Genomic DNA, 23105 nt, shown 5'->3' on the forward strand with positions numbered 1-23105 from the left:
CTGCCAGCACCTGGACTGAAACAGAACATAGTAGTGTTGGATGTAAGTAAAGGAAATACAAGTATAACTGTGACTATGGAACAAATCTCCTTCAATGTTAAACCTTAATGTTAACCTGATTGTGTTTATTAGAAAAATCAGCCATTACAGTGTCTGTGATTGCTTCACATAGTTGGTTAACTTTGGTTGTCTGTGGGTTTGTGTCAAACTTGGAGTGGAAAAAAAGCATAAAAACTGTGGAAGATGCAGACTGTGAAAGTCTAGTTTATTTCATGAATACAATTATTTTTTTTTACAGTCGCTAGAACAAAGTAGCGTACATTCATGATAAAGTAAATACCACAACACAACATGGACAGTAAGAAGTAAACTGAATTGTCTTAGAACTTATTATATTCTTTAAGCTTAAAAGCAACACCTAGGATTCGACTGTTTGTGTTTTAAACCTTTTATTCAAAACTAGTATGTGTCAACACTTCTTTCTCCCAGCAGCATTATTGAAGTGACACTTTAACGACACTTTACCTGCTGATGCTTCACATCACAATCTTTATGACGAAAAAGCTCAGATGTCTGTGCTGTCACTTGTTATGAAAATGGACAGAACCTGGGCTCAGGCTTCCTCTTCTTCTTTCCTTCCTCTTTAATAATAACCATAGATCAGTAAAATAGCCATATTTTTAAACAAATGATTGTGATGAAGAGAATTTTTTTTTTCTAGTGTGCATGAACTCAAAATCTTTTAAGTTTAAATCTTTTTTGTTTACCAATAACTGGGGAAATCCAAACTTGATGTACCAGGTCAACTCAGCGAGCTCCTGTCTTGACCTCCCCTCTGCGCGTGCGCGCGCACACACACACACACACACGCGTGCGCGCGCACACACAGTATCATCATAAATGCCATGATATCTTTCTTGTTCAAATAGTTTATTCACTTAACAAAGAGGTAGCTTGGAAACTCAGTAAGAAGGAGGAAAAATAGTTTAAGGACATTTTCTCAAATAAAGAGGATTTCATCATCTTTCTGTTCATAATGGGGCGATTGTGGCTCAAGAGTTGGGAGTTCGCCTTGTAACCGGAAGGTTGCCGGTTCGAGCCCCGGCTTGTACGGCCGCGGTCGTTGTGTCCTTGGGCAAGATACTTCCCCCGTTGCCTACTGGTGGCGCCAGTGTCCGGCAGCCTCACCTCTGTCAGTGCGCCCCAGGGTGGCTGTGGCTACAATGTAGCTTGCCATCACCAGTGTGTGAATGGGTGGATGACTGGTTGTGTAAAGCGCTTTGGGGACCTTAGGGACTAGTAAAGCACTATACAAATACAGGCTAAATAAAAGAAGAGATACATCAGAAACAAATCAGTAGATCCAGAAATTATAGAGTCAAACTCTTTTCAGCTGTAGAGGTACACTTCATGCACTCCTTAGCGTACAGTTCAAATGCCTGTGTTAGGGTGCATTGTTTCAGTTTCATTAAGTCTTCTTGCAGTTACATGATAATTATTATGCTGGAGTGATCAAAGCTCATAAACATCTGAGTTACACAATGAGTCTTTCAAATGTGTGGAATATCCCAGCTGTAACCTTTGCTTTCAATCTGGTTAAATTTGGCATTCAGATCACAGACTAAACAACAAGTACAGTAGGTCTTCCACTCCACAATTTAAAAATAGCAACACTCATGCAAGGCTTTATTCTCCATAGAGTCAACATAAAGCAACATTAAATAATGGATCTTTCATCTGAAAAAATTACAGTTTGTATAAATTTACACTGAAGACCAAAATACACACACATACATAAAACCCATAAATCACTAAAACCTATTAAAACACATGGAAAATTACCTCATTTGTTGTGCTATTCAAAGATGTGTATGTGTGTGTGTATTCAGGCCAAGTCCTAAAGAAAGCAATAGAGGTCAGTATACTTTATGTTCTACAGTCGCTGCAGATTAATGAATTATAGTGGAAACTTGAAGATCCTAGGTATAGTAGTTTGTGGGAAATAAATACAGTGAAGTGACCATTTAGCTCTTGTGGCATGAAACTGCTTAGTGCATTATTATTTGCTTTTCTACAATATGATATTTGTTTAATAATTGATTGATTTAGTGCATAAAATAGTTGATAAATAAAATGTTAAATATCTAATCTAAGGGAGTGTCTTTGACACATGCTGACTGCATTCTTCTTATAACCAGAACAGGAAGTGAGATCAGAGGAGAACAAGAGTGAGCAGTTTGGTGAAAGGAACAGGAAGGATGAAGAAGAGGTGAATATCCACACAGTTTAAAAGGAGACATCATGGCACAATAAGAGCACAAGCTCTAAGATGAAGACTGGTAATGATTAAAAACTGCACTAAATAGTATCATTCTGTGACTTCACACTTTAGGTAGTGCATAACATGTACCACTTTATATTAATTTTACTATATGTTTAAATAAATAAAAACAAATAACTTTAAAAGGTGCTGTTATTGAGTGAAAATTCAAAAGACTTCATGGCTGGGGAGAAAAAGGGAGAAAGATGGAGGAACACAGCACACATAAGAAGTATGTCTTCATGTCCACACGTAAGAGTGGACATGAAGTCAAAGTCAGGGACATGTCCGATAATAAAGACCTTCCACCTGGCTACATATATGTCACTTCTGCTTTGCCCACATTCATCTATGGTGATCGCTCATAACTAAGCAGCGTGCTATGCTCTTATCAAACGATGATCCGAAACTGCTCTTAAAATAATTATTACAAGAATATATACATATTTTTTTTGTTATTTTTTTAGTTGAATATAAAATGTTTGTGTGTGATTGTCAGTACAAAGAGGAAGCGCGGACAGAGAGACTGGAACTAACAGAGATCAGGTGGATTTTTCACAACATCTACATGCATTAAATGGATGCGTTGTGTGCTTTTCAGTAGCACTCTGCTATTAATGTGAATAATAGCATTTAGCAACATTCACATCACTGTAAACTTGAACAGGATGAATGCCACTATACTGATGTGACAGACTACAAATCTGTTCTCCACTCTCTGAATTGGTGTACACGAGTCTCTGTGCTGAGTCTGCACAACAAAGTGTTTGGGTTTGCATGAATTCAAAAGCTGTCATTTAAAATCAGCTCTATTACCAGTTTGCTTCTTGTGCAGGTACGTGGAGTCGCAGGGGGATTTTGAACTGTCTGTATTGTATAATGGTACTTTAAATACTTGATGATTTGGTGGACCTGCCTCTATGTGGTTAAGAGACTGAAACAATGCCGTGCAGGTTTCTCCTCTGATCTGCTTTTTCTTAAACTGTTTTTGAAATTTACTGTCAACATGACTGTGCCATTGCATCGGGTTTTAAACTAAAGTGACCACCGTAAAGCTGATGTATTATATTAAAATCTGTTATTCTTAGACACTGCTGTAGGTCATCCAAAAATTACATTTCTTTTGAAGGCAACACTAAAAGCATGACATTAAGACTGAGCTGAGCCCTCCTAAAGGTTTGATGCTGGAGTCGCCCCTGATTGAGTGCTTCTCACACATTTATGATTTTGAACAATTTACAGAAAATAATATCAACAGTAAGTACTTTTAAAGACTTAACATATAATAATAGTTGCTGAATTCATGCAAGTCAGATAACTGATTGATCAACTACAGAAACAAAATTGTACTTCATGCGTTTCATGAGCACAAATCTTCATCTGTAAAATAACAACTAAAGATGTCAGATAATTGTAGTGAAGTCAAATGTACCAATTTCCACTTAGAAGCAGCGGAGAAGAAGCCACAAATGTGATGGAAAGACCGATGTAATGCCTCTATCACCCACTGTCCTTGCCGACCTGCATTGGCTTCCCGTTAAGTATCGCATTCAATTCAAAATCCTGCTGCTCACCTTCCGAATTATTAACGATATAGCTCCAAGCTACCTCATTGAGCTCCTTAGACATACACCCCTACGGTGTAATTTTACATGTAGTTGTTTTTTTTACTGTGTAATAATATTCAGCATTGCTATCAATACATTTTTCAAAAAATGCTTCTCTGTGCAAAATGGGATTAAAAACATAAACTGTGGGTGTGGCGGAGGTGTGGTCCGGGGCGCGGCTGCAGGGGAGGAGTGGTGCAGTGAGCTCAACGGGGCGGTGCTGGTAAGAACAGCTGATGGCGATTTTGGACTGATGGTGGTTTTCCTTTCCTTTATATAGTGAGGTGGAGAGGAGCGGAGGAGAGAGACGCTGGGGAAACCGACCGCTGTCAGACGGTGTTCTGTTGTAATTCAGTGCACACTCTTAATAAATGTGGGATCTGATGACAACGACCTGTGTGTGGGTGTATCTGTGCCTAGTGTGTGTCACAGTGGGATACTGTTATTCCGTGATTTGAACCGGGGGAACAAATCGTGGCAGGATCAGCCTGATATTTTTTGTATCCCACTCTAACTTTACTGTATAAAGAGCTAACGTCTCCAAAATGTCAGGAGTAGTTAGTCATTACAACAAGTGTTTGTGAACTAAAAATCAAGAATGTGGGATACTGTTTGTCCGTGATTTGAACAGCCCAGCGCTGCTCCCGACGAAGGGAAAACCAATTCTGCAGGGGAGACCTACCTCAGCGCTTGTGCAGGTGAAACCAAAGGGCAGATATGCTTCACCATATTTTCTAGTCTTTGGCTTGGAATAAAGTTGGTTTGGAAACCTATTCAGCGATGCTTCATCTCCTGCTTTGCGTTTGTGTAGGCGCCCCGTGCTAGCAGTGTCCAAGCATTTTGTTTTTTTCCCCTTTTCATACCGCCCCCCCTCCCCCCACCCTGCAATGGCTCTGCGCCCCCCCTAGGAGGCGGGCCCCACACTTTGGGAAGCTCTGGCCTAGCCCCATCTTATCTCTCTGAGCTGCTGCAGCCTTATACACCCACCGGCTCTCTCAGGTCAGCTGATCAGCTGCTCCTAAATGCATCTGACTGAGCGTAAACTTAGAGGAGATCGTGCTTTTGCCGTAGCAGCTCCAAAACTGTGGAACGATCTGCCTTTAGAGATAAGACAGGCCCCTTCTCTGCCTGTTTTTAAATCACTCCTGAAAACCCATCTATTCACCCTGGCCTTTCACTCCTTGTGAGATGTTGGTTTTTAGTTTTACTTCAGTTGTTTTAGTTGATTCAATGCTGTTTTAGCTTGTTTTTAAATATAGGGCTGTTTTAATTTTTATGTACTATGTTTTATTTTTTACTGTTTTGTTTTATTCCATTGTTCTTAACTTATTTACTGTACAGCTCAGTTATTCTCCTGACTGAAGTTTGATCTGTTTAAGGCATCCTGCCATGCGATTGCATTTGTCCCTGACCACCAGAAACCCTCATGCTAACTTTTATCGAGTGGAAAAAAGTTAGCATTCATCCTCCAGCTTCACTGTGTTTCTATGCTAACATAGCTGTGTCGCTAGCGATCATGTAGCAATCAATCAATCTTTATTTATAAAGCACTTTTCATACAAAAAAAAAAAAAATGTAGAACAAAGTGCTTTACATGGTTAAAAGCAGCCCACCCCACCCTCCAACTCACTCCCCACACTGTCATTAACATAAACGATGTGAATACACACACACACACACACACACACACACACACACACACACACACACACACACACACACACACACACACACACACACACACACACAAAGAGTAAAATTGGGCTGGGTACGCATGAGCCAAGTGAGGAAACACTATAACAGGGAGCCGTCTGCACCGGGAGCCGGTCACAGACCGTAGCCTCCAGGCTGGGCACACAGCAGGAGGGAGGCAAAGAAGCCCCCCAGCCAGGCTGAGAGGACCCCAGAGCCCCAGCAACCACGGTCGATCACAGCCCCGGTGCAGGGAGCGCCCTCTGAGGAAACACTGGAGATATGACACAATAGGATATATACAGGGTAAAACGATAAAATAAATGAGAACGGGATACAATATAAATAGAGTAACAAGATTAAAAAATAAATCAATAAATATTAGGTAAAGCCTAAATTAATAATAGAATAACAGGATAGAATAAATAAGCATAAAATAAATAAACGTTAAGTAAAAGCTAAATTAAAAAGGTGGGTCTTGAGCCTGTTCTTAAAAACATGTACGTTCTCTGCGGCCCTGAGCTCCTCCAGCAGGCTGTTCCACAGATGAGGACCATACCACTGAAAAGCTGCCTCTCCGTGAGTATGTGTCCTGACTTTAGGGACAATCAATAGGCCAGTACCAGAGGACCTCAGGGTCCGCGAGGGTTCATACGGTAAAAGCAGATCTGAGAGATAAGAAGGCCCAAGACCATTAAGACATTTAAAAACCAATAAAAGAACTTTAAAATCGATCCTGAAACACACGGGGAGCCAGTGCAGCGATTCTAAAACCGGTGTAATGTGGGCCCGCCCTCTGGTCTTCGTCAGCACACGAGCTGCCGAGTTTTGTAAAAGTTGTAAAGTTGAAATATTCTTTTTAGGAAGACCAGAGAGCAGGGCATTACAGTAATCAATGCGACTGGTAATAAAAGCATGCATCAGCATCTCCGTGTTTGCCCGAGAGAGAATAGGGCGGACTCTGGCTATATTTTTTAGATGATAAAATCCAATTTTGGTTACATATTTAACATGTGGGATAAAACCAAGCTCAGAGTCAAAAATAACACCCAGGTTTTTCCACTTGTAGCGAAGGACATAGTGAAAATGCCTGTAATTTAGACAAGAGTTTCTCTCTCTGAGCCTCAGGACAGATGATTAAAACTTTAGTTTTGTCCTGGTTAAGCTGTAAAAAGTTTTCTGCCATCCAAGATCTTATATCTAAAATACAGTTAAAAAGGGCATCCATTGGTCTGGTGTCATCAGGAGACACGGAGATGTACAGCTGAGTGTCATCAGCGTAACTGTGGAAGTTCACTCCATGCCTCCTGATGACACCGCCGAGAGGCAACGTATACAAATTAAAAAGTACAGGGCCTAGAACCGACCCTTGAGGCACACCACATGTCATTTTATGGATCTTAGAGGAGCATGTATCCATACTCACCATAAAAGTTCTGTCAGAGAGATAGGAAGTGAACCAGTTGTGTACAGCACCAGAGAGGCCCACCATGTGTTTCAGTCTGTTTAAAAAAAAAAAAAAAAAAAAAAAAAAAATAGCGTGGTCTACTGTATCAAAGGCTGCACTTAGATCCAGTAGCACCAGGACTGAGAGCTTTTGGGAGTCCCAGTTACATCTAAGATCATTTAAAACCTTTAGGAGAGCCGTCTCTGTGCTGTGGTTCACCCTAAATCCAGACTGGAATATCTCCAGGATCTGTCTATCATTCAAAAAGTCATTAATCTGAGTAAAAACAAGTTTTTCTAAGATTTTACTTAAAAATGGTAAGTTGGATACAGGTCTGTAGTTATTAAAATCATTACAATCCAAATTGCTCTTCTTCAGAAGGGGCCTCACCACTGCCGTTTTAAAGGCAACAGGGAAGACACCCAACTGAAGAGAGCAATTCATCATGTATAAAAGCTCAGCTTCAAAAAATCCATAAAGTGTTTTAAAGAGTGAAGAGGGGATTGGATCTAAAAGACATGTGGTGGGTCTCACTGTGGAGAAAACTTTCTTAAGGTTTTCAGCATTAACCAGGACAAAGCTGTCCAGTGTCTCCTCAGGTACAATCGAGCCCTCAGATGTGTTTAAAATCATATTAGATAAAATGTCAGATCTGATGGCGCTGACTTTTCCCCTGAAGTGGTCTGCAAACTGCTCACAGAGTGACTCTGTGGGGGTTCTTTGGGAGCTGTTAAAATCAGGGTTAAATAAATGATCACATCATTATATACCAGCTAGTCCAACTTCAGTAACCCTACAAAAGTTACTGCTGTTTAGTGTTCTGTCTTCATTTCCCATATGGAAAAGAAATAGTAAAAACTAAAAGACTTGCATCAGATTTGGCCTACTTTATATAGTGAGTCATATTCGCCCATCCTTTTCTTCTTTAAATGTGAAGTGGTGTTGGAATTTCCAAGTAAGAAATGCATTCCTGCCCTGCTGCAGGCTCTGTTGTGCTGGCTCCGAGTCCATTGTGTAACTGACGGCATCAACATCAACAGTACATTCGAGCTTCTTTGTTGCGGCTCTTCCAACCAGTGGCCGCGGCAGGCTAAACATGAGGACACCAATGACGCGCAACAATTAACGCACAAAACACTTCTGTATCATTTGCTTCTTTATTTTCACATGCAACTGTCCAAACCACAAATCAGCATATGGGATTAACTATCAAACAAACGCACAGACTGCACAAACAAATAACTGCAACTTACGAATAACTGCACTAGCTACTATGTCAAAATTACAAATTGGTCTATGGCATCAATTAGTGCACAAATATACAAACACCATCAAGTTACAGTCCAAATATATCACAATCATTCAAGCTGCTATCAATTGCGATCACGTTGTGTTCAATTTGCATTCATATTGCGATAATATTACGATCATGTTGCGGTATGTTGCAGTCAACAGAAAGTTTTGCCTCGTGCTCACCCTACCTTCTGCTCATCACATTAGGTGCTGTGAACAAGTGAGTGCAACCACATTTATCTTATACCACACCCATGAGACACGCCCCACACCCATGACCAATACAGTGAGTCCATTTAAACCAACCCACTTAGTCAGACGGAAACAACTCATATGGCTCCTACACTCTTATTACGTGTTTTATTTGGGTTTCCGGCAATGCGTTTAATTACCAAAATTAGAGGTGGGATAGCCTAACATATGAAACAGAAAATGACCGCTGTGTAATCCATTTATTTCAGTAACTGTATTCTAATTATCACCTATTTAAACTGTAACTGTGACGAACTGGTTACTCATATTTTGTACTTTACATACCTAACACCTGTACATGTATTACTCCCCAACACTGCACTCAATAATGTTAATGTGGTTGTGTTGAGTAATACTGCGAGTGCTGATGTAAGAGCTTTGAGATGCATTTGTAGATATTATTACGTGTTTTACAGTCTTTATGGTGCTAGCTTAAAGTTACGGTGTAAAGGTTATCTTATATTGTGGTAAAGCGGTTACTATTTAAATGGTGTCTAGACAGAAATATTAACTCCTGTTATGACTAAGTTGCTAAGTTACTAGTTAATGAAGTTACCAGTAACATGGTTAAACGCATTCACAGATTCACAGTAAATATCCCGATTAGCTTCAATGGATCTATAATAAATTTCTGCTAGTTCTAGCGCTTCATTTAAACCGTATGATACTCATACTTACCCAGAGTCAGTGTAAAATAAAATTCTACCTGTGTGAACAAAGTCTGGCTCCTTTAATCCTGCATGACAAACTTCAGGATGCAGGTTTATTGACCCTCTTTCCTGCTGGCACACCTGTGACACCTGAGAGTCAGCTAGAAACTTACAGGAATGTTTACTTCATGCAAAGACTGATAGACTCTGTAATACTGTAAATGATCAGTAACTTAGGTTAATACTAAACATTTGTGCCTCTCTGTCTGTGCTGAACCATTTAGAATCAGGTTTTGAGTCAGGCTGCATTGAGTGTGGGACTTAAAAGCATTAGGCTTGAAGATGGTATGAAAATCTCTACTTACCTTCTACGCTATATTTTTGTTACTGATTTATTAATACATTTTACATTGTTTCTTTTGTTTATCAGTAGAGAGAACACAGATTTCAGAGGCGCAAAGAGAAGCACTGTTGCTTCATACTTAATACTTTAAAGCTGCATTAGGGGAAGACAAGAAGCAGAAAGTACTTCCAGGCACAGCCGCAGTGAGGGAGCAGACACCTTACACTGAGTTCAGAGAAGTCAGAATTTCAAGAAGCGTCTGAAACAGCTCAGGTTTGGAAAGAAGCCTTTTATGTTGGGTGTTATAAAAAATATACACATATTTATAAATACATTTTATAATAACAACTATAATATTATTATAAATAGTAGTTATTCTCTTATTATTATAAATAAATATCAAACATTTCAGTTGATTTTCTATCACATATATTGTGTTAGCCCTGTGATAAACTGGCAGCCTGTCCTGCTTTTGCCCTGTGGCAGCTGGGATAGGCTTCAACCTCCCACTGTCACGATCCTGGGTCTTTTGACCCAGCGTTTTAAGTTTTAGTTTATTTTTGATGTTTATGGTTTATTTTTAAGTTCATTAGGTTATCTAAGCTCATTTGTTTATTTAGATTCCCCTTGTGTCTTCTACCCCTGTGTTTTAGTCTCCCTTTGCCCTTTATGTGTTTCATGCTGCGTGTCTTATGTTATCAAGTTTATATTGTCTTGTCTGCGTCTCATGTTTCCTGTTTTATTTTGAAGGTCTGTGTCCTATGTCAGTGTAGTCAGCTTTGCTTCCTTTGTCTCGTTATGTCAGAGTAGTGTCAGCTGTTTCCCCATGTGTTTCCACTTCCCCCTAATCACCCTTGTGTGTATTTATTCTGTGTGTTTCTGTTCATTCTTTGTCAAGTTGTCTGTTGTTCCATGTCTCCAGGAGTTTCCATGTTTATGTTTTTTGCAACGTTCAAGGTTTTGTTCTTTGCCTTTTGTGTTTAGCATTCAGTTTTCCCAGTTTAGTTCTAGTTAGGTTCTTTCTTGTGTGCATCTGCCTTTTGTTTTTGTACTCTTTTATCAGCCACATTAAACGGCTCGCTTTTAACCTGACCATGTTTTACCCAACAGACATTTATTTCAGTGACTCTTTTGAATTTAACGGACTTTGGATTATTTCCTGTGCAGGAGGAGGAGAAGGAGGCTATTCGGTAGTGATGGGCAGATGAAGCTTCATGAAGCACTGAAGCTTTTCATCCAATTGGTTCATCCCAGCGCAAAGCTTCTTGAAGCTTCATTTGCTCTAGTAGGACACCTACTGGACGTAAAAATATTAGTTGGCATGAATTTGAAGAGTGTGGCCTTTTGCACACAGCCTGTAAATGTCAACAACAAAAGGAGTGTGTAAAACATGTATATTGTAGTGATGGCAGTATACTGTGTATATTTATACTGGCAGTATGGAAAATGATCATTTACTGTGAGGTGAGGTGTGGTTGGGGTGTGGACAGTAGTTGTGCTTTTGTAACGTTGAGGTATGGACAGCTACACACTTCTGCCTGTTCACATTCTGTAAAAACTAAATGTTCACTGCTTTTATGACCTTTTTAGTGGGGAGAACATAGCTAGGATTTAATGATTTAACAAATCTTTTGAATCCTTTGTCCTCCACATTGCTAAATGGCTGGGAGTCCTCGATCACCATGCTAACCAGGTCTTCATCTATTTGAGATTGTTCTCCTGAGGAAAGACAATAAAGACAAAGCACAAATATAAATATCACACACATAACTTATAACAGTTGTATAATATTGTTATATCATTTAGCAACATTACTGCATGCTATATTATCATTGCATTTGATGGCTCACCTGGTCTTGCTCCTCAATCGGCGTTCCCCTTATTCTCATGCAAAGCTCTGTAGTGCCTAAGCATGGATGAGGTGTTGTTGTTATATCCCAGCTCCCTGGCACATAGCAAACACTTCACCTTGTACAAAAGTAAAGACAGCTTAACATAAATTGTATTGCACCATCAGTATTATGGAAATACATCTTCTGTAGAAATTTACATACCTTGTTGGGAGGAATAAGATCAAAATGTTCCCACACAGGTGAGGATATCCTCCTCTTCTTAGCTGGCTCCATTCTCTCCTGACTTTCTCTCATAAACCTCCAAACTGTCTCCAAATTCTCACTAACCGCAACTCTCCATCAAACACCCACATTTTTGAATGAAGTCTGAGGGGTTTATATCGCTGTCGTAGCTCGCGGCAAAGTTCGAACCACTTCCTGAACCAGTCACGTGGTACAGCCGGGCAGCGAGGCTTCAGACGTCATCATTTTCAGCTCCTCCCATAAATGAAGCAAGCCTCGATACGCGCATCGCAGAAACGCTCCCTCAATTACTCGACACAAGCTTTGAAGCCTCGATAGAGAACGTCACATCACTACTATTCGGGCTCAGATGACCCGGATAGCCACGGCTAACCCAAGGTTTCTGGATTTTCTTGCCTGATGATTTAAAGAACTTTGTTACTGCCTCAACCTCAGTAGTAATATAAAGGCACTTTTTTAACTAGTTTAGGAGCACTTTTCTTTTGTGCTCTGAAAGACACAGAGGCTAGTAGTTTTTAAAACAGAGTACCACAAACAACATGTATCCTTTTAGAAATAAACTTTTCTTGTGATACTTCTAAAAACCACATATTCTTAACTAGCCACAATAGCACTGTATCGACCCCCCAATGTTCCTTTAATGCAACCTATAATTGTCTAGTAGCCACACAACACAAACGCACTGCAACAGTAAGACTTGATGAGACAGAGGGGGTTACAGGTAGGGCCCCAACAGTCAGCAAAACAAGTCATAAAACAATAAAAGCTGCATACTTATCAAGAGCATCCCAGCACACACATCCCAACTGTAGTTCCATAGTTTTTCACCTTTTTTCTTTACAAACTGCTCTTTTCATCTCTCCATGTCAGAGGTCAACTGAAACCAAGTCCACCTATATAAAAACACCCCATCAGACACACAGTATTTTCCTCAGCACTTCACAACTTTCGCAAGGTATATCGTTTTAACTTCTTTTTTTCGGACCCCGGACACAGCGCTGTGAGGTAGTTAGCACACAATTTGGCCATGTAGAAAGCATCGTTTGTTTGGAACGCGTCATCACTGTTCATACGAGTTTAATTTAATCAAACCTCATTTTAGGATCTACGTGGCTCCTCATCACTCGCCGATTCATCATTTTATTTAAATATCAGAATTTTCAGAATGGTGATCCAAGCGGGACACAGAGGCTGCTAGTTTTAACGCACCAGAATGCCGCAAATACAAATAAAAGCCTGACTATCGAGTGAGCCTAGCCGCAGCGACACCTTTCTTTCAAATGGATGCCCGCTATGGGGCATAGCCTGCAGGTGCGTTGGAGCCGACTTTGCTACCCGCACAGAGCGTTTCGGACAGTCGGGCACTGCTTATGCAATAAAGAAAAACAACAATACAGCATGTTTCTCTGCTCCAAGACATCCGCGGTCCTTTCACACGGTAAGCATGTCTGTTATACCCAGCGCATAAATGTCTGTATGTCAGCGCTGATTAAACCCTGTTTAAAATGTGACACGTTTGTTGTCCAAAAACATTTCCTCTAAATTTGCAAAGTTACTGATTTAAAATCTGCTCTAAGAAATATTTCCTGTGATCTAAAATTTGGCACATTTATATTTGTGTCTGGTAACAACAGCAGCAAATGTGCTGTACAGCTGATTCTTTTGAGGGTGTAGCGCCTTCAAAGGTTGACGTAGGCACCATGTAGAGTTATAAAACGGGGTTTATTCTGGTCTCGACGACCCGGGAGAACTGCTCAAAGAAGAAAACGATTTTTTTTTAAAACATCACATCAAAATGCATTCTTCTACTTTGTGTAAATCAATCACAACGTAATTAATCACAGAAAATAAAACATTTAAAGAACACAAGCAAAGTAAGCTGACCTCCAGGAGGGGCTAAATAGTCCTTTGTGGCCTTACTATCTTTTTATAACTTATTTCTTGCACTTATTTAATTTTGAACATTACTTTTTCCATGTGTGGAGCTAACCATGTGTGCTAGCAAAAAAGGGGTTGGGTGGAGACCCAAAAATGCAACCAACTCTACATTCCACTGTTCATCACCAGATGGTGCAAAAGCGCAAGATCCAGACATAAAGCATCAAATCCAAAAGTCCTTTACAGAGGGTTTTTATCATTATTATTATTATTATTTATTATTTAACTAACTTTTTAAATGTTTCACACATTAAACATTAATGCATGAATGGATGTGTATTTTAAAATGAAATACTTACAGAAGACATTGTTAATTATTAACAGCTTAATTATTGTGCTTTGTATATGCTACATGTATATATAGTACATGCAGTATGACAGGAACACAGAGGTTTAGTGCCAGACTTCACATAAAAAGTATCAACTATGTTAGGATCCATGATTATCATGTGTGGTGTTAGTTTACATTAGTGGCTCCTCTCATGAAGGTGTGTGGATCTCTCACCTCTCTCCAAATTGTGGTTGTGTGTTTGATGCTGAAACAGATGAAGACTGCTGATTGGCTGAAGTAGGGTACAATATATTTTTTTGGTTTTTGGTTTGGGCAGTGCTCACCGCTACATTAAATAAACTGCTGCTCGTGTGTGTTTGTAGGTTCTCAGTCATCCAGCTCATGGTTGTCTAAGGAGCCTGGAAACACTTCAGCCACCTGGAAATACCCAGCCTGCAGAGTACATCATATGATTTATTGATTTATTTTGTGTTCATGTCACATGGATGGATGTGAAATTAATTTATGATTGTTTTGTTTTTTGTCTGTTTCTAGAGGAGACGTCGTTCAGGTTGCAGGACTTGGTGGTTATAGAGTAAATGCCACCGGCCACACACGTAAGACCATATTTTGTTTGATTATTTCACAGTTAATGCTAGAATCTGATTTCGGTTTCTGTGACTGTTTTATACTTACATTTATGTTTTTTGTTTAATACTGAATGAAGAACAAGTTTTTTTCTTTTTGTAAATTTTGGAGTAGATATACTGTGCGCCAAGTTCCTTGTTTAAAAATCATTTGGAAACATAACAAAAGATGAAACATCATTCTACTCACAATTTTAGCTTTTGAAAGATTATGAATAACTTTTGTTCTTTTCCTTTTTCTCTAGTCCCTGATGAACCACCTAATCTTCAGTGTGCAGACATGTGTGTTGCTGACTGTGAGCCTACCAGATACTCTCAGTGTACTGCATATGTGCCATATAACAACAGGCTGTGTCTGGAAGAACATCAAGTAGATGCACGTGGGGTTAGTTAACTGCTAATATTACTGTATATCATCTGTGTATGTTTTAGATATTTTGGGGAGCACAAACTACATTTCTCTTCTCTCAGGGTGATTCTGGTGGTGGAGTGATTTACAACAACATGATTTATGGTGTAATCAGTTCTGGTTTTGAACGTGTCTGTACTGGACCAGCTGTTACTGTGAATGTTTGTTCTGACATGAACTGGATAAATCAGAAAATTGCTCAAAATAATGGAAAATAACTGAATGAAAATAACATCCAGAATAAACAATCATCTCTACATGAAACTTGTGTGCTGTGTGTTGTTTCTACTCTAGAATATCTTCATGTTAACTGCAAATTGTGAACCTTTTTCTTTGGTCTAAAATATTGTGTCAGATTTGCAGCTTGTGTGTGTTTGAATGTGGTGTCAGGTGTGTAGCAGCTCATCCTGTTGTTCAGAAACTCTCAGACTCACACTGTGAAGATGCAGAAAGGCTTTCTGATCAGACATGCCACCAATCAGCTGCAGGGCCTGAACATGATAGACTTCATAAATCTGAGTTGATTGTTGGGGGTGGAAATGTTTACGTGGAGGCTGTTGGCCTCCGTGCACTGAGGGCATTAAAATAAATACAGTAACCATCAAAATAAGTTTTGTTGATAAAATACATTTCTTGAAACCGTCCATTGTTTTGTCCGAACTCTAAAAACTGAATCCAATTTTCAAACTAAAAGCAGTGCTTTCAAAATTTACACTAAAGCAAAAAACCTACAAGAACAAAAAATAAACAAAATAAAATTATAGTACATAGCGACATATGTGTTTTATTTCTCATAACACATCATTTCCATCTTGTCTTCAGTCCTGCATTTTTATACTTCTAAGACCAAAATGAAAACTAAACTCTTCATATTCACAAACACTATTTGTTTCAGGATTTCATCATGATTCATTTTCCATATGAGGCAGTGCTTTCAAATTACTTTTGAAGTAGTACAGAGAAATTACTAATTATTTTCCAACTGAGCAGTAAAAGGACACGGAACTCAAACATGAAGCATCAACGTGATGTTTAGATGTCAATTAATATTACAATAAGAGACTAAAGTAACTCGCTTTGAACACTTCAGTTTTCTCTCTTGATGCTGCTGTTTGTTTCCTCCCCCACTTGTATTTTTCTGCACTTCAGTGAATGTGCATAGCGCCCTCTGTTGTATGTTTGGGAGAACTGCACTACATTGTCATCAAACGAAACTGTGCAGAGGTGGAAAATGAGCAAAGGAAGCACATCAACTGAAGAAGCTTCTTGGATCAGAAGTTAAACATCATCCAGAACCTTAAAGAAGTAAAGTCGCTTTCTTTCCAGGCTCCTTAGACAACCATGACCTGGATGACTGAGAACCTACAAACACACGAGCAGCAGTTTATTTAATGTGGACCTGAGCAGTGCCCAAACCAACAACCAAACAATTTTTACTGAACCCTACTTCAGCCAATCAGCAGTCTTTATCTCTTTCAGCATCAAACACAAACCACACCTTGAAGAGAGGTGACAAATCCACAAACACCTTCAAATGTAAACACACATCACACATGATCAACATGGATCCTAACATAGTTGATACTTTTTTTTGTAAAGCCTGATACTAAATGTATGCAGGCCACCTGAACTGCTTTTTCTCGAGTGCCGCCCACTGGGTTGGTCACTAGAACTGTGTGTTGCCATCACTGGCGCTGTGGTTGGTCTTTTAGATTATTTAGACTGGGACTGTTTTTTGTTGATTAGGCGGCATGGTGTCCTGACGGCTGCCTCTGTTGTTTTTTTTCCCAGGAGGAGGAGAGTGGAGCACAGGTGGACAGCAGCCATGGGAGCAGAGAGCACAGAGTTTTGGGTGAAGACATGACACAGGAGTCGAGGGAGCTCAAGGGATTATTGTGTTGTCTTATTTACTCCACTGTAAATAAAGAGCACTGTCCATCGCACGAGTCCTGCTTTTGGGTCCTCCTTCCCCACTTCACAAACACTGAAACTAATTATACAGGTAATAATAAAGGAACCAGAAGTTCACATCTATAGCTTTAAATTTGGATAAATCTGTCAACACAACCATCAATAATAGAATAAAATACAAACAAACACTGAAACTAATGAAAAATTACACATGATATATGAACTGTGGAAACTAACTGAACAATAAAACTCAGAATAAACAAATTCAAACATTATATGAAAGGTATAAACTGATTTGCATCTTATTGATTTGCAGGCTCACTTTGCTCCAGGACTTGACGACTGGCCCAACCCGTACAGTCTTTGGCTCTTAATACTGAATGTTGAAAACTGATACTCATGGACACCTTATTTCAGCCTCTTTACTTTGCATAAGAGACCCAAAGCATTACATTAACATGATGTTGTCTAGTGGACCAGCACGTCCATTACATGTTTTGCCGTTATTGCTGTTTGTTACGAGTTCAAATATTGAGGGTGAGCACAAAACAATAATGGTCCAGAAGAGCTTCGGTCAAACAATGATTTTAATGAACACGCGCGTGGGGAGATGAACACTGCCCACAGACAGCATCGATCTCCGCCCAATGATACACAAGCAGTTGTTTTATACCATCAGGGTTTACGTTTATGACGCCCCCTCATGCGTCAAGCAGATACAATACATGCATAAGTTTCAAAACCACAAATGTTCTGTTGACGACTTTGGACACATTTAAAAGGACATCTTCTCCGTCTCGAGGCCAGGTGCTTCCTATTAATCTTCTAACTCTCGCTTATCTCCTGGAACAAACTGTCCCTTAGGCAGACACAATTTTGCAGTCACAAGCTTTTGCAAACTATTATTTGAACTCTTACCTAAATATGAGTCTAACTACTGTTTGTGTGTGTGTGTCTCGACCTCCAACGCACTCAGCCTCACCCCGCCCGTTGATGCTTCTAACCTTTTACCAGACAGCTCTCTGTGATAGGTGTAATAATCTTAACTAAGAACATGTGTAATCTATTGAATAAATGCTTTGATGAAATGATAATTAATGTAATGGTAATGATGATGGTTATGAATAGTAGCAGTAAAATATTTCCCTGATCTCCACACTCCCGCTTTTGACCTCTTGACCACAAGAGGTCACCATACGTTGCTTGTGTCACTCCTCGGCCCACTCAGCTGCTTCCATGTCCATTAATGGCATCATGGGCCCGGGTCACCGTTCCCTCTCTAGCCGTCCTCTGGCCCAGGGAATGAGACAACACCCTCTGAGACATTAGACAAAAACAAACACCTTTCCCTACTACGCCTCCCACACTCATCTCCTCAATTGGTCTCTTAATTCTTCAAACTTGGTTCAAGCTATCATGTTTGGGACTCTCTAATCAAAAGCGAGCCTGACTTATGGCCTTGGGTCCCTATTTTGTCTACCTTTAACAACGGTGGGAGTGAAGCTCCCGTGGAATGTGCTCTCTGTCTCCTCTATTATCAGAAAAAGCAAGGTCCTGACTCTCTGAAAACAGTATTTCTTATAACTCAGCAGTATAATGCATCATAAAACAATATCATTCATTCACAATAAATCAGCAGCCTAATGTAATACAAATCAGTTTAACAAATGTAATAGTTATCACCTTCTTCTAATTCAGGAGAATAATGCAAACTAAAACTACATAATAATTTCACAATCATTAATCAGGGGCATAACGTGGCATAAGATAATATAATAATCTCACAGTCCCCCTTTGATCTCTTTTAAAAGAGATCACTTACACCCTAGAATCCAGGTTTGCGAGGTCCATTTCTTCTTCTTAGTCCTGAGGCCCTGTGTCCCCATTTAACGAGTGGACCATATTGGATGACCTCTGTGTTTGCACAGTTCAGATGCAAGAAAAACTATGATTACAACAACAATAGTAGTTACAGATGACACTCCCATCGCTCTCCAGTTCTCCCACAGCTTTATCTTGGTGCTCCAGTTTCCCCAACCTCATTTTGGTGCCACCTTGTACCTTTCAAACGTACTCAGACTAGAACCTCTGTCCAAGGAGCTTTTAACCTTTACTTTATTGCTGCAGCTATCAGTGTCTTCCAGTCGGGTGATTCTCTGCTCTTCTTTCTTCGACCTCAGGGGTTAGACCACCCTTCAGTCGTTGCACAGATCAGGGGATTATTCTGCCCCGATTTTCAAATAACGATCTGTTTATTCTGGGGTCACAGCCGTGTCCCCCTTTTTACCAAGAGCCTCTCGAACCTCGTTGGTCTGGTGTTCCTGGTTTTTTGCCAACCCCTTCATGGTTATTGCTGTGTTTATGGGATCCATCCTTTTGAGGTGACTAGCTAGAGCCCAAACTGCATGACCCTTGGCCCCAGTTGCTGTCTCGGCAGTCTCCACGCCTATCTCTGCTGCGAAGGATCCTCATATCTCCGTGACCTCGTCTGGTGTCTGTTCCTTTCTCTGTAAGACAGAAAACCAAAACACCTCTCTGCCTAGCCTTAATAATCTAATGTTGTTATTCATTGTTCCTCGAGTGATTCAAAATTGGTTTAGAATATTCAGAATGTTCAGGACTCTCTGGCCCAGGGACTTATTCTAATCATAATCTATGTGTGTGTAAGCGTGTTTGCATTTAGCCCTCTGCACTCAAAGTCAATACCTGCAATATATCAGTCCGGTCCATCACGCCGAACGAAGCTTATGACCTTCTAAAGACTGAGTGCCAACTCATTATGAGCACATTTGCAATGCGTATATGAAAATAAAAATAACCACTTATTTTAGTAAAAGAAATCAAAAACAAATTAACCATTTTTACTTCTAATCTTTGCCACCTTTTTACAAAAATCATGTGTTTCTTTCAGCCTTCCGTCCTACGATTTCCTCTCCAGTGCGATACTCAGCTTCTCATGAACACAGGGATTTTATCCTCTAAACCAGGGGTCACTAACAGGCGGACCGGGGTCCGAGTCCGGACCCAGTCGCCATCCTATATGGACCCGGACCTATAGTTAACAAAATATTAAATTATATTTAATTTTGACGGGGCGATTCAATTTTAAGCGGTAACCTTACATTGTATTAGACCAGGGAACATACTAACCAATTGTGTGCGAGTTACGCCACCCATGTGACACTACTTAGCCAATCACATCTGCGCATTCAAGGCGATCGCAACGCTGAGTGCAGACACAGACAGACAGAGGAAAGACATGGTGAGAGGTGAATGACAAGCGAGACGATTAACGATACAGTGAGAGAAGACGTGAGCGGGAGTCACAAGAGGTAAAACAACTATGGCGCTTTCAAAAAAGAGAAAAGTAGACACCGAAAATAGAACTTTCAAGACTGAATGGACTGACGCATATATGTTCATTCTTCCGGCCGCAAGCAGCAAACCAGTGTGTCTCATATGTTCAGAAACCGTGGCACTGATTAAAAGTGGCAATGTCAAACGCCACTATGAGACAAAGCACAAAGCTTTTGAACAATCATACACACCCAAGTCTGAACTCAGGTCCCAGAAAATTAGCAGTCTCAGAGCCCAATATGATCAGTCCACAAGGATCTTAACCAGTTCTTTCACCGCCCAACAACGTGCTCATGAATGTTCCCTCAGAGTTGCTTGGATTTTAGGTCAACACAAAAAGCCCTTTGCAGGTGTTGTCAAAGAGTGCATGAGTGCAGTAGCAGAAACATTACTTGAGGGTAAACAAAAAGAAGAGCTTCATGACAAAATAAAGCAAATACCTATGTCAGCATCAACAGCCACAAAGAGAAGTGAATTATTAGCTCAGGATGTGCTATCCCAGCTGGAAGAAGCTATTCATAAGACACCATGTGTAGGCTTGGCTGTAGATGAGTCCACTGATGTGTCTGACAATGCTCAGCTGTTAGTTTATGTAAGGTTCTTCAACAATGATAAGAAAGAGTTCTGTGAAGACCTGCTAGGTGTAACTTCCCTTCACAGCACTACAAGAGGAGAGGATATTTACCTGGCCATTAAGGAAATGTTAACAAAGCGAGGAATAGAGCCAAACCAAGTGGTTTCAATAACCACAGATGGAGCCCCTGCTATGATGGGGAGAGAGAAAGGAGCTGTAGCAAGAATGAAAGAGGACAATCCCGAGCTAATCTCTTATCATTGCATTATTCATCAGTCAGTGTTATGCTCCACCCTGTCAGACGAGTATGCTGAGGTGATGAAAACAATGATGAAAATGATTAATTTTCTCAGGGCATCTTCTTCTTGTCAGCATCGCATGCTCAGGGAATTTCTCAGAGAAGTTGATGCACACGCTGATGATCTTCTGCTTCACAACAATGTGAGATGGCTTAGCAAAGGCAGGGCATTGGAGCGATTTTGGTCCATCAGAAGTGAAGTAGCAGCTTTCTTGGAAGAGCTGGAAAGTCAAAAAGCAACAAACTTTTCTCTCTTTTTAAATGATGGGAAAAACATGGATATTGTGGCCTTTTTGGTTGATATCACTTCACACCTGAATGAACTGAATTTGAAGCTGCAGGGCAAGGACAATTCAATTTGTGAACTGATGACAGCTGTCCGCTGCTTTCAGAGGAAACTTGAAGTGTTCAAAGAAGACCTGCAAGGAGACTATGCACACTTCCCAACAGTGAAGGAACAGGTTCAGGGACAGAGAGATGTGTCCTCTTTTGTTGACTTTGTTGATAAGCTGATTGAAAACTTCAGCAAACGTTTTGATAGCTTCAGCTTTGGACAGCAGCTCACCATGTTCATAAAGAACCCATTTGCCATCACTGATGTCAGAGGGTTCTCAAAGGAAGTCACACAGCACTTCAAGTGGGCAAATGCTGGGCCTCTTCAAATGCAACTAATTGATCTCCAAGCAGATGTGGCCCTGAAAGAGCAGTTTGGAAGAACTGAACCTGCCACTTTCTGGCCCCAATTGGTCTCTGAGACAGCTTTCCCAAATCTGAGGAAAGTAGCCCTGTACATCTTGACCATGTTTGGCTCCACATACAGCTGTGAGGCAGCTTTCTCCACAATGAACATAATAAAAACTAAATATCGTTCCAGGATCACCAATGAGCACCTACACATGTGTATGAGAATGGCCCTGACACCATTCCAGCCCAGATTTAAAATCCTAGTAGAGCGAACTAAAGCTCAGTTCTCTCACTGAACAACAGAAAGTTGGGACGTGGAATATAAGGGGGTGAAAGAAAGAGAAACTGTAAAATTGTTAAAATGTTTTGAGGTTATCTGTTGAAAATGTATTGAGACTGTTTAGTCGAGATGTAAAATGTAAAGAAAAAGGGAAACTTTTTTTTTCTGAAATTAATCACTTTGTTTTAAGATGCACAATTTAGCCATTTTATTTATTTTCTCTAATTCATTTTAAACAGCAGCCCTATTTCTAATGTAGGCCTACTGTGTGTTTCAGTGTTAACAATAAATTTTGTTGAAATGTTTTAACTTGTATTTTCATTGATTTGACAGTCTATTGTTCATACGTTCAGATATAAATTAAAAAAAAAAAAAAAAGGTTGCTTCTCTATCACAATCATAACGTAAGTTAGACATTATGATGTCCCGGACCTCTGCTTGAGAAGATTTTCTCCAACTGGACCTCCTCAAATTTTAGTTTAATACCCCTGATCTATAGGATAAGATGCACTTGTATGACCATTTGTTTTGTTGCGGTAGGATTCCAAAATAACATTTCTTTTCTATAAAGTAATTTAGCTTAAAGCTGCAATGACATATTCCCATTTTAAAAAGAAAATGAACTATTGAAACAAAGGTGCAGGGTTTAAAAATGTAAATCCTTACTATACGTCTTCCTTTTCTGACCTGTTTTTGATCTTAAACTCCTCTTATATATCGTTGTTCTTTCGAATGAAACATCAAATTCATCAAATTTTAGGAAAAATTCATGTCTTATAGCCAACCCCAGCCCTCCAGCTTAATGTCTTCCACTAAGTGCTCATATAAACTACCGCCGATAAATGAGACGTGTGATGTCAAGAACGTGATCAGCAGCAGCACGCCCACCTGCAAAAGTCCTTATTATTTTTTTGGCAGAGTATAAAAAGCCAACATAATATTTTCATGGATAGAATCATTTTTTTCTATCACAGTCAGACTAAGTGCAAGAAAAAACTGAAAGATGTGTATTTTCATTTCATGAAATGACACAAAG

At 39.9% G+C, this 23105-nt stretch overlaps 1 protein-coding gene across 4 annotated transcripts in view; it reads left to right on the forward strand.

The window, feature by feature from the left end:
* The window catches only part of LOC146696673 (uncharacterized), a 26194-nt gene extending 10746 nt beyond the window's left edge, over window positions 1-15448 (forward strand). Inside the window, exons 1-4 of one of the 4 annotated variants that reach the window (XR_014923324.1) lie at window positions 13017-13138; window positions 14293-14369; window positions 14465-14526; window positions 14802-15448. Coding sequence is in view for 2 of the 4 variants with exons in the window: in XM_085474910.1 (XP_085331036.1) it covers window positions 2199-2290 (92 nt within the window). In the remaining 2 variants the exon portion in view is untranslated. Of the gene's footprint in view, window positions 1-2198; window positions 2659-13016; window positions 13139-14292; window positions 14370-14464; window positions 14527-14801 lie in introns of those variants that run through there. The other 3 variants (XR_014923323.1, XM_085474911.1, XM_085474910.1) reach the window with 3 other exon arrangements.
* The last annotated feature ends 7657 nt before the right edge of the window (window positions 15449-23105 follow it).

The sequence above is a fragment of the Copadichromis virginalis genome, linkage group LG12, assembly GCF_057382275.1.
Source record: "Copadichromis virginalis isolate Kocher_CV1m ecotype Utaka linkage group LG12, C_Virginalis_male_GT1.1, whole genome shotgun sequence".
Taxonomy (NCBI): Eukaryota; Metazoa; Chordata; class Actinopteri; order Cichliformes; family Cichlidae; genus Copadichromis; species Copadichromis virginalis.